Raw genomic sequence first — 13053 nt, 5'->3', positions numbered from 1 at the left:
ACATAATATGGTAATAATAGCAAATCCTTATAGGTAGCATTAACTACATGTCAGACACTGTTCTAAATGTCTTACGTAAATTAACTCATTTTATCCTCACAACTCAATAAACAAGTATTTATTCTTACTTTACAGATAAGAAAATGAAACACAGACAGGGTAAGTAACTTGACTAAAGTACCATATCTATTAAATAGAAGAACTAAGATTCAAGCCAAGTAAGCACAAAATTGAGAAATCTATACAATAAAATGTTAATAGTAACTATCTCTGTGTGATGGTATTAACCAGCGACTTTCACTCTTTACATCTTTCTATATTATCTTTAAAGGAATATTAATTACTTTGGGGTCAGATAAAACAATAAAGATATTTCACGATAGGGGTGAATCTCATCTTTCCAGACGGCCCTCAAAACAAAATAATAGTGCTGTGATTCTTATAATACTTTAAATTCTTTAATTATAAAAAGATTTCAAATTGGTAATGTTTTTAAGTTCCCACATTCCTCGGAGAGACAGGTTTTTCTAAAGCCTTGGCAACATGTAGCCACCAGAACTGTTTTAAACCTGTTCTACAGAACAATAAAAAGGCACCTGAATGAACAAGTTTTCCTGCTCAGCCTCTTGCTTGTGAAAGTTACCCAGTCAGGAACAATTGCACTCCCATACACCCACCTCTGAGTGCCAATCAATCAAGAGCAGTCTCACCCACATGACCACGCATCTACAGATGATATCAACCCATTTAGGACCCTGAAAGTCCATCAATCCCTGAAGACTGCCCTTCCCAATAATCCACAATAATATCAGCAATCTCTATGCCCAGAGAAGCTGTGCCTAAAAAGCATAGTTGTCTCTTGCTATAGTAAGCAATAAATTGTCTTATTTCAGATATCATCCTTCAATACAACCTACTGAAAAGTTCCAAGACTAGTTCACTGAAGCCTCATATAGGCTTCATTTATGTTTTATTCTTTCTTTCTTTTTTTTTTAGACAGAGTCTTGTTCTGTCTCCCAGGCTGGAGTGCAGTGGCACAATCTCGGCTCGCTGTAGCCTCTGCCTCCTGGGTTCAAATGATTTTCCTGCCTCAGCCTCCCGAAAAGCTGGGACCACAGGTGCACACCACCACGCCCAGCTAATTTTTGTATTTTTAGTAGAGACAGGGTTTTGCCATGCTGGCCAGACTAGTCATGAACTCCTGACCTCAAGTGATCCACCCGCCTCGGCCTCCCAAAGTGCTAGGATTACTGGCGTGAGCCACCACACCGGGCCGCCTTCATCTATGTTTTTCAATTGCTAACACTACAATTATAAAATTCAGGAAATGTAACATCAGTGCATTATTTATTATCTAATAAATAATCCATATTTAGAAATTCTCAATAACATCCTATATTTATAGTATTTTTCCTGATCTGGGATCATGCATCATATTTAAGTTCTCATGTCTCCTTGGTCTTCTTTCATCTGGAGAAGTTCCTCAGCCTTTGTTTTTCTTTTTTCTTTTTTTTTTTTTTTTTTTTTTTGAGACGGCGTTTTGCTCTTGTTGCCCAGGCTGGAGTGCAATGGCATGATCTCAGCTCACCGCAACCTCCGCCTCCTGGGTTCAAGCGATTGTCCTGTCTCAGCCTCCAGAGTAGCTGGGATTACAGGCGCATGCCACCACGCCCAGCTAATTTTTCTATTTTTAGTAGAGACGGGGTTTCATCATATTGTTCAGGCTGGTCTTGAACTCCTGACCTCAGGTGATCCACCCACCCCGGCCTCCCAAAGTGCTGGGATTACAGGCATGAGCCACCACGCCCAGCCCAGCCTTTCTTTTCTAAAAGTACCCTTGTCGTTCTGGCTAGTATTAAAATTAATTAGGAAATACAGAATATGAAAGGAAAACTGCCTGCGACAGCTTTTGTTCTTCACCTCAATCTGCTATAACTTTCCAGCTAGAATTTAAATGTGTAAGGCCCTACATCTACATTATATTACTCGTTTAATTCTCATATCTATCCCAGGTACAATTATCTCCCTCTCAAAGATAAGGAAAGTAAGGCTCAGAGGTTTATATAACTTGCCCAAAGTCACAGAGCTAGCAAGTGCAGAATCAGGATGCAAACAGGGGCATGTTCCTAACTACTACATGTTGTGGCCTATGATGGCAGTCCGCAGATATTTCTATTAAGGTACCCCTAACAAAAGAGGAGACAACTCTTCCCCTAAGAGCATCTGAAAACCTAGTATAAATTAAACCATTTAAGAATAAAATGTCCTTAATAGAGGCTCTTATCTTTTAAGGCAGGAAAAATTTATATTTTACTTATAATACATACATTTATAAAAGAAGAATGCTTTAAATCACTGTTTTTTAACCCCAATTGCACATCTTCTCATTTGAAAATGACATCATTGCAGTATTATTATTAAAAATCCAACAAGAAATTTACAACTGTAGTAAAAGGTAGTAATGACTTCATTCCATAGAACCCCATCTCTATTATCAATGTACTTTCCATCTATATTCACGATTAGACTCTTTACACTTTCTTGGTTTAAATTAGTGCTTCTCAACCTTCAGAATTTTTCAAACCCAAAATACACATATTTGTGAAACAATGTTCCTTTAAATGATCACTTGGAACCAAGTGATGTTACACAAGAATACAAATATAGGTATAAGATGGAAACCAAATGATTCAAACTATACTTAATGTTTCAGATTATATTTAAGTGTAAATATAAGTTTTTCAAATTATTAGATCAGTTTTAGAAGCGCTTCTCTAACTATTTGAGGATAGATGACTTTTTCCTCGACTAGATTTAAAGTTCCTAAGAATACAGCAATGGTAGAAAGCAATTAACACGTGGTTGACTGATTAACAGCAGTCAATATATCAAATATATATCAATATATCAGCAGTTGATTAATGACAGTTTCAATATATCAAATCAACACATAATATGCATTTAACTAAGTAATTTATCCCATCTGCCTGGAAGTGAACTTGAGGCTATTTAGTACAACAACCATTTCTTATTCATCTGTATATTACAAGGACTTATTACATTGCTTGGCATATAGTAAAAGCTCAATATTTATCAGCTGGATCACATTCCAGACCAACTGTAGACTGAAAAAAATTAAGACATTTCCCATTAGAGTGCTACATCTAGGATCTAACTTCTCACACCAATGGGTATAATTCATTGAACAGCAAAGTCTAGAAAGACACCAACATACTATGAAGAAAACAACAGGTTTTGGAAAGACTGCCTCCAAAGCCTTTAACTTGTTAGTCTGGTTGTTTTTTTGGTGTATGTGGGTGTGTGGGGAGGGGTGGGTGGGTGTGTGTGTGTGTGTGTGTGTGTGTGTGTCAGTGAGTGGGGGTGGAGGTGTGGGTGTATGTTTAAAGAGAGATAGGGTCTCGCTCTGTTGCCCAGGCTGGCCTCAAACTCCTGGGCTCAAGAGAGACTCCTGCCTCAGCCTCCCTGGTAATTAGGACTCTAGGTGCACACCAACACAGCTGGTTTGGTTTTTTAAAATATTCTTTTAAAATATTCTTTCTCTTTACTAATTATATTCAGATCTCACTCTACAGTTCTCTGGAAAGTTTTGAGAAAGAATGGGTCCAGTTCTCCCTTATCCCCTTACAATTTATTTCTCAGCAATACCTTTATTCACCAAGTACAGCCAGCTTTTAAAACTGGATTATGAACTCTAGAATATATCACAGAGTTTATATTGGCAACACTGAAACATTCAGAACCACAGCTGAGCTAGCAGGCATTGCAATAATTACTCACTATTGGAGAAGGATTTCTGTGACTGTTATGGCAAAAAGCATAACAATATTAAATCACAGAAGGTTGCAAAACACTAAATTTGTTCTACTTCTGTTATAAGAATCAATCAATATTGACCACAAGAGGCCTATGCACTGACAGGCTGCAGGTGTGCAAAGAAAGCCTACCTTCCCTGAAACCATTCTGTGACCAGAAATGGGAGTAGTTAAAGCTCCGTGACTACATCATTCTCTGATCGGTTACTTTCATTCAATGTTATAACACTCCTTGCTGTAAAGCTAATCATAGCAGAGCCCCAGTAGGCTGGAAGAACACAGACAGATCTGTTTAATTAGCTTATCAATACTAGTACCTCAAACTTCATGAGTTATTGACTAAACCTTTGATTATTTTTGTACTATAACCACTGATTGCTTACTAGGTCACTTTTGGTATCATTTGACATTTAATGGTAGATGACGTACAGCTCACCTGTGTGTCTAAAGCAGCATGTACTTGTAAAAATGAAATTTTGCACTTGAGAGGAGTGAAACATTCCATTTCTGAACATAAGTTTTAAGAAACGTATGTCAGTTTTCCCAAAACATTAAAGGCTTAACCATGTTTCAAAAAAATAAAATAAACAAGGTATTTAAAGAACGAAAGAAATCCAAAACAAATAGACCAATAATTATGTTTATATTGACATTTTTGTAACAGGACATTAGGCAGCTACCAGAATCTAATTGTAAAGGGAAAATATGAACAAATGGAAAAGTTCTCCTACTGATAACTATTTGAATAGTAAAATACTTCTGAAGGAACAATAATTGGTATGGAATTTTCTGTTTACAACAAGAACTAGAAGTCCTCAGGGAACTAGCTACTTTACCACCAATTTCTAAGGACTTGGTCATTTCTACCCATAACTAAAACATAAAAAAAAAATATGCCAATACTAGGTACCTCCCAAAGGATGGCTAATGCCAGATGTTGATAAGGAGTCAATAATATTAAGAGACAAAACAGAGGGAGGAATCATCAAACAGGAAAGATGGCACTGAATGGGCTAAGATGGGTTCTGAAGCCAAGCAACCTAGCTTTGGATTCTGACTGCTACACACTGGCTGTGTGACCTTGATCAGCTAATTTAACCTTTCTGCCATCTTGTCCTCATATATAAAATACAAGTAATGACAGAAACAGCCCCACAGGGTTATTTGTGAGGATAAAACGGAGTAGATCTATGCAAGGCACTAATAACCTTGGTCAGACAGGTTTTTTTAATGTTAGCAATTATTCCTATTGCTACTGAGAGACTCTATTCCTGATAATACTAAGACAAGCTTCACCTATGCCTCATAATTTTTCTAAGTTAAATGTTTATTTTTTTCAGATATTTGGACTTTCTTATACCACAGGCCATAAAACTAATAAACGTATCAAATTAGAAGCTCAGATATCATGGCCATAAGGTGTCAAAGGGAGAGTAGTTTAAAATTATCAATTCAGAATTATATATAACAAGCACATAGTGTTTAATAAATATCTACTAAATTAATAATAAGTAAAATTGATTTTACTCAAGAAATCTACAAAGAAAGTATGGTTTATCAAGTCATTTAAATCCAGTACTAATTTAATCTAATTCATAAACTGGCCACAAGAACACAACTGTTTTGATTTTAGCTTATCCAACTTAGTCTAATTGAGTTTATAAGAACTATTTCATTTTGATAGAAAAATTCATCTATCTGAAATACAGAATGCACTTCCTATCTAATGAAAAAAATTAAGAGCTGGGCACAGTGGCTCACGCCTATAATCCCAGCACTTCGGGAGGCCAAGGCAGGAGGATCACCTGAGCCCAAGAGTTCAACACCAGCCTGGGCAACATGGAGACCTCGTCTCTACAAAATATTTTTTAAATAGCCAGTAGTGGCACGCACCTGTGGTCCCAGCTACTCAGAAGGCTGAGTCAGGAGGATCACTTGAGCCCAGGAAGTGAAGGCTACAGTGTGTTGTGTTCATGCCACTACAGTCCCCCCCCAAAAAAAGCAAGAAGCATACTTTAAAATATTAAATCTTTTTTTAAAAGTAGGTTTAGGCTGAACATGGTGGCTCACACCCATAATCCCAGCACTTTGGGAGGCCAAGGTGGGCAGATTACTTGAGCTCAGGAGTTCCACACCAGCCTGGGCAACATGACAAAACCCCGGCTCTACTAAAAATACGAAAAATAAATTAGATGGGCATGGTGACACAAGCCTGTAATCCCAGCTGCTCGGGAGGCTGAGGCAGGAGAATCACTTGAACCCGGCAGGCAGAGGTTGTAATGAGCCAAGATCGTGCCACTGCACTCCAAACTGGACAACACAGCGAGACCCTGTCTCCAAAAAAAAAGTAGGTTTAAAGTACCTATCCTTAAAATGCTATAATCCAGTGATGCATTGCTTAACAATGTTCTGAGAAATGCGTCATTGGACAATTTCATTGTTGTGCAAACACCACAGAGTGCAACTTACACAAACCTACATGGTATAGCCTACTACACACCTAGGATATATGATACAGACCAGGGGTCTACACACCTAGGATATATGACATAGCCCAGGGGTTGGAACCAGGCCACACAGCAGGCAGTGAGCAGTGGGCAAGCAAGTGAAGCTTCATCTGTATTTACAGCTGCTCTTCATTGCTCGCATTACCTCCTGAGCTCTGCCTACTGTCAGATCAACAGCAGCATTAGATTCTCATAGGAGCACAAACCCTATTGTAAACTGCACACAAAAGGGATCTAGGCTGCGTGCTCCTTATGAGAATCTAATGCCTGATGATCTGTCACTGTCTCCCATCACACCCCAGATGGGACCATCTAGTTGTAAGAAAACAAGCTCAGGGCTCCCACTGAGTCTACATTATGGTGAGTTATATAATTATTTCATCATATATTACAATGTAATAATAATAGAAACAAAGTGTACCATAAATGTAATGCTTTTGAATCATCCTGAAGCCATCCTACCCACCCCGGGTCCAGAGAAAAATTGTCTTCCACAGTACTGGTCCCTGGTGCCAAAAACATTGGGGACTACTGATATAGCCTATTGCTCCTAGGCTACAAATCTGTACAGCATGTTACTGTACTCAATCCTGTAGATAACTATCACACAATGGTAAGTATTTGTGTATCTAAACATAGAAAAAGTACAGTAAAAATACAGTATTATAATCATATGGGACCACTGTCATATATGCCAAGAAATGCAAGTTGGAAAAAAACTAAAATGAAATTTTAAAATGTTTCTAGTTAACCCAAAAAAGGAATAGGAAGAATAGAAGACAAAAATAAGAGACAAAGAGAAAAGAAAAAGAATAATAGTAGACTCAAATCTAAGCAGATCAATAATTATATTAAGTGTTAGCAAAATAGACACTCCAATTAAAAGGCAGAGATTGACACACGGGATGTAGGGAAAGCTGCAACTATACGCTGTCAACAACAGGTGCACACTAGATATAAACAGACAAGCTGAAAGCAAATGAATAAAAATGATAATAAAAAGAAATGAGAAGGTTGGAGTGGCAATACTAATAACAAATCAAATATGCTTTAAGACAAAACATATTAACAAAAACAAAGGATTTTTTAATAATAAAAAGGTCAATTCATCAGGAAAACCCAAAGAGTTATGCCTAATAGGAGTACTTTTTAAAATAAGCAAAAAATACTAAATTAAGGGGAAAAATAAAACATTCCAGAATGAGCCCAGGCGTGATGGCTCATGCCTATAATCCCAGCACTTTGGGAGGCCAAGGTTGGCAGATTGCTTGAGCCTGGGAGTTCGAAACCAGCCTGGGCAACATGGTGAAGCCCTGTCTCTGCTCAAAATATGAAAATTAGCTGGACATGGTGGCATGCACCTGTAGTCCCAGCCACTCAGGAGGCTGAGGAAGGAGGATCACCTAAACCCAAGAGGTCAAGGCTACAGTAAGCCACGATCATGACACTGCACTCCAGCCTGGGAGATAGAGAGGAACCCTGTCTCAGAAAAAAAAAAAAAATAGCCAGGCATGGTTGGGCACGCCCGTAATCCTAGCACTTTGGGAGGCTGAGGAAGGTAGATTGCTTGAGCTCAGGAGTTCAAGACCAGCCTGGGCCACATGGCGAAACCCTGTCTCTACAAAAAAATATATAAAAAACTAGCCAAGCATGGTTGTAAGTGCCTGTAGTCCCAGCTACTTGTGGGGCTGAGGCGGGAGGATCGCTTGAGCCCAGGAGGTCGAGGCTGTAGTGAGCCAAGATCACACCACTGCACTCCAGCCTGAGTGACGAAGTGAGACTCTGTCTCAAAAAAAAAAAAAACCAAAAATCAAAATCATGATTGGGAGATTTAAAATTCCTCTCTCACCAACACTATCAATCACATTTAGTTAAGTAATATTTAAAGAACATTAGCTCAAAAATGTTTTCTTTTTCTCTGGTTGGTTTTGCTGGCAAGAATACTTTGAACATTTAAAATCATCACGCAAAATAGAAAAAACTTCACTACCAAAAAATGACCATACTATGCACGGAAAATAAAATCATAACTACAAAATTAGCGAACCCTCTGAAATCACACACCCATCCTCCTTACGCTCTCACACTTGCCCGTGCAAGAATGCTTGTGCACTTTCTCTGTCACCATAACCATGTTCCCTGGATTAGAATGTTTCTGTTATTTGTTAATGAGCTTCATCATCTGCCAATAAAATGGCAAACAAATAGTAGCAGTAACACATTTTTAATTTTATCGTGAGGGAAAGGCTTTAAAGCTTTAAACCGAGAAAAATTTATCAATTAACCAGGCTTTTTCAATTAATTTATCAATTAACCAGGGTGGAGAGGAGAATGTAACCTTAATACTAGACTGTATCAGCGTAGCTTACAGAAAACAGTATTTTACTGGGACGTGTTCATTCAATAAATCCACATATATGTACTGAGTGCTTAGTACATGTCATGAGTAGTCTGAGAAACTTGGGAAATATTCTTGGGCTCAGTCCTAGAAATCCCAAAAAGCCCCAAATCATCAAGGTCTGGATATACCCAAATAGGTCTTTTTCACTGGACATATGCTATCTTAAAATTAAGTCCCTGGAACAAAATTTAAACTAAACGGGCCTCTAGGAACAGGTGAAAACTCGACAACTTACCATCATTCACTCAGGTGAATCAATCTGTTTTGCTTTTCATATTTTCTACCAAAAATCCAAAGCTAGGATTGTGCCTACTTTTTATTCGATCTTACCTACATTTAAAATTAAGGACATTTTAATCATAACAAAAATCTAGTGATACTTAAGTATCTTATGTTGCATTATACTACATAAAAAGTGTATGGTCCCATGAAAACAAAAGGAATCATAAAAATTATAGATCAAAACAGTACCTCAATATTTTTACTGGCCACATTCTTCACAACAGCAGGAAACAGTTCAGATGCATTTTTCCCTTTTGCAATCATCTGAAGAATAAACAAAACAGACAATATGGGAAATTCTATATATATTAAATATTTAGAAGATGAGGTCAACAAATAAGCTACGTAATTAACCGCTGAACTCTTTTTGAATCATCTTACCTCAACTATTTACAGCAAATAATAAACACTATCTTGTATAGCAATATAAATACACAAATACATAGACACAATAAACAAGAAATATTTAGTAACTTAAGATATATATTTAAATATTTTACTAGTTTTCTCTGGCTAACTGGGTTATAAGTAATTTTTTTTTTTTAGACAGATCCTACTCTGTCTCCCAGGCTAGAGTGCAGTGGCTTAATCATAGCTCACTGCAGCTTCGACCTCCCAGGTTCAAGTGATCCCCCACCTCAGCTTCAGCTGAGGCTACAGGCGTATGTCATCATGCCTGGCTAATTTTCGAATTTTTTTGTAGAGACAGGGTACCACTATGTTGCCCAGGCTGGGTAAAAACTTTTTAAAAATATTTAAAAATATTTTTGCTATTTTCTATTTTCCAGGATCTGACATTAAAGATGTACTGCATTTGCAATGGGGGAATTGAGAGAGGGATGAATGTTACTTTGAACCAACTAATTATGTGACCCTTTGCTTTCTTTTCATAGGTTACCCTACTTCTGCAACCATTGCTTTTCAAAGTTGCCTTCACTGAACATTCTTCCTCTGCCCACTAAAGTTCTGCGCACCACCATCTTTTCAGCCTACACTGTTCTACAATCTCTGAAACTCCTAAGATTTCATTCACCGTTAGGACTAACTGTAGCCCAAATCCAGCCTGAGTTCCACATCTCTAACTAGACATCATTAGATTGCTCTCATCCCAAACTTGCTATGTCTAAAGCCAAACTCATCTTTCATGACAAAATGGCATTCATGATAAAATGACATTCATGATAGAATTTCCTATTTCCACAGTTCTCCTAGATACCAAAAACCACAAAATTACCCTGGTCTCTTCTCACAGAAGAGTAACTAAGTCCCGCTAATACTTCTCAGAACACATGTTAATCCCTTCCACTGCTATTATCCTAGCACGGGTCAGTATCACCTCACAGAGAACTTTTCAGTCTCCTCTTCCTATCCATAATGTATATCACTGACAGTTTAATATGCTTAAAACACTACTTTGCACATGTCAGCCCCCGTAAAAGATTTCAAAAGCTTCTGACTGTCTGGAGTCCAAATGATTTTATGTAACATTCAAATATTCTCACAACGTGCACTAACATCTGTTCTTAAACTCTCTGACCTAAGGTTCTATTAAAATGACCTTACTCACTACTAGAATATTCTCTGGCTGCCCCACTATGCCTCTGCTCAGATCATGGCCCCAGCTTTCTAAGTTCTACCCTTCTATCTAAAGCATCATCAAATTTTACTCCTTCTCCCTTGCTACAGCCATCTCCTAACACCTGGGCCACTGTGTCACCCAATCCTAATTTCTTTCAGAATTTTTTTTTTTAAGACAGTATCTCACTCTGTTGCCCAGCCTGGAACGCAGTGGCACAATCTTGGCTCACTGCAACCTCCGCCTCCCGGGTTCGAGCGATTCTCCTGCTTCAGTCTCCCAAGTAGCTGGGATTACAGGCACCTGATGCCACCACTGGCTAATTTTTGTATTTTTAGTAGAGACGAGGTTTCGCCATGTTGACCAGGCTGGTCTTGAACTCCTGACCTCAAGTGATCCACCCCCCTCGGCCTCCCAAACTGCTGGGATTACAGGCACGTGCCACCATGTGCAGCCTCCTCTAGAATATTTTAATCTACACTTATCATTTAGAATTTCCTGTGCACTATTTTACATTTCTATTTATTTTAGTTTTATATCTATCTGTATTCCCATTTTGTCTTTCTCATTCTCAGATTATAACTTTGTATCTTTTAAAAGTCCAGACTTTGGTAACCACAAAATAAAGTTCAAACTATAGGGTAATTTGGGGAAAAGGGATTCCTTATGAATTATATACCATATCTAATAAACTGCCTTTAAAAAGATATTAGCTTTATTAATTTACAACAAATGTTATATAAATATGTGATACTTGAAGCATTAGAATCCCCGTTACCAATTTCTTATAAGAACTTTCTATATGATAGCCTTAAAATATTCTTGAATACAAGCTAGTCTTTTTATATTCTATTTCCTTACCTATGACATTCTTTTGAGTATTTTGTGAAACCTGCTGAGCACTATGGAGGGTTTACAAAATACTGAAGCTAAGACATCTTTCTATGATTTGTACACCTCTCTCCATTTTCTCATCTTTGAAATAAGAAAAGAGAGGGATTAAATGTTCTGTAGGACCCCTGCCATTCATTCATTCATTCATTCATTCATTCAATGATTACCTAAAGTCAGACATCCTGTCCTATGGTATCCTACTCCATGGCTATCTAACTTTATTCCGCAGAACATTATTCAAATATGGGGAAGGAAAAAAACACCACAATCAAATTCACTCAACAAATATTTGCTGAGAAGATACTTTCTAGCAGGGACTATCCTAGGCCTTAGGGATCCAACCATAACCAATACAAAGTCCTTGCCCATGTGCTGCTTACCTTCTAATGGGGCAAGGGTCAATAAACAATAATAGTGAGGTGGCAATAGACTACTGTGGAGAAAAATAAAGTAGTATCGGGGGATGAGAAGTGCTGAGGTGGAGGTGGGAGTTGCTCTTTTAGATAAGGTGGTCAGAAAAGGCCTTCCTTTTGGCAGGGATGCAAAGGAAGAGAGGAAGGGACCCATGTGACTAGCTAGGGAAACAATGGTTTAGGCATGGCATGTGCCAGGAATAGGAGGCCAGGAGAGCCAGACTGGAGTAAGTGAGGGGAAGAATGGTGAGAGATAAGGTCAGAAATGTATAAACCACTGTAAAATGAGTTGGCTTTTACTATGAGTGAAGCAGGAGACCAATGGAGAGTTGTGAGCAGAGGAAAGACATCATTAAATATTTAGCAATGACTCATATTTTAAAAGGATCTTTCTGGCTGCGATGTGAAAAATAGACCAGAAGATATGATACCATGGAAAACAGAAGGCTACAGCAATTATGCAGAGGAAAGATAGTGAGCACAGTGAGAATGGGCTAGATTTGGGATTTATTCTGAAAATAGATTATATATGATATAAGAAAGAAGGGACATGAATTAAGAAGAACTACTGCCTGTAATCCCAGCACTTTGGGAGGCCAAGGCTGGCAGATTACTTGAGGCCAGGAGTTTGTGGCCAGCCCGGCCAACATGCTGAAACCCTGTCTCTACTAAAAACACACACATACACACACAAACACAAAATTAGCCAGGCATGGTGGCAGATGCCTGTAATCCCAGTTACTTGGGAGGCTGAGGCAGGAGAATCACTTGAACCTGGGAGCCGGGGGTTGCAGTGAGCCGAGATCACGCCACTGCACTCCAGCCTGCGTGACAGAGTTTGAGACTCCAACTCAAAAGAAAAAAAAAAGAAGAAGGACTACAAATGACTAACTGGAGAAATGGAATTGCCATTTACTATGATGAGAAAGACTAGGGAAGAAGCAGGTATTTGGGGAGATGAGCAATCCAGAGTTTGGTTTCAGATATGCTGAGAAGCCAGCTGAATATATGGGAATAAAGGCTACAGAATACAGGAGACAGCACTGGTTAGCAATATGCATTTGGAAAGGGATGAGATCACTACAGGAGGGCATACAGACAGAGAAGTAGACTGAGGGACAAGACATAGTACAATCCTAAAAGTAGA

The 13053-nt window shown here is 38.4% G+C and overlaps 1 protein-coding gene across 7 annotated transcripts in view; it reads right to left on the bottom strand.

The window, feature by feature from the left end:
* The window catches only part of AP3B1 (adaptor related protein complex 3 subunit beta 1), a 291912-nt gene that overhangs the window by 227815 nt on the left and 51044 nt on the right, over positions 1-13053 (bottom strand). For all 7 annotated transcript variants that reach the window (XM_063811141.1, XM_517689.8, XM_016953105.4 and 4 more), the window contains exon 3: positions 9213-9287. In XM_063811141.1, coding sequence (XP_063667211.1) covers positions 9213-9287 — 75 coding nt within the window. The remainder of the gene's footprint in view (positions 1-9212; positions 9288-13053) is intronic.

This window comes from Pan troglodytes, chromosome 4 (assembly GCF_028858775.2).
Source record: "Pan troglodytes isolate AG18354 chromosome 4, NHGRI_mPanTro3-v2.0_pri, whole genome shotgun sequence".
In the NCBI taxonomy this organism is placed as follows: Eukaryota; Metazoa; Chordata; class Mammalia; order Primates; family Hominidae; genus Pan; species Pan troglodytes.
The sequence above is the reverse complement of the archived record's forward strand: the minus strand, read 5'-3'. Positions and strand labels throughout refer to the sequence as shown.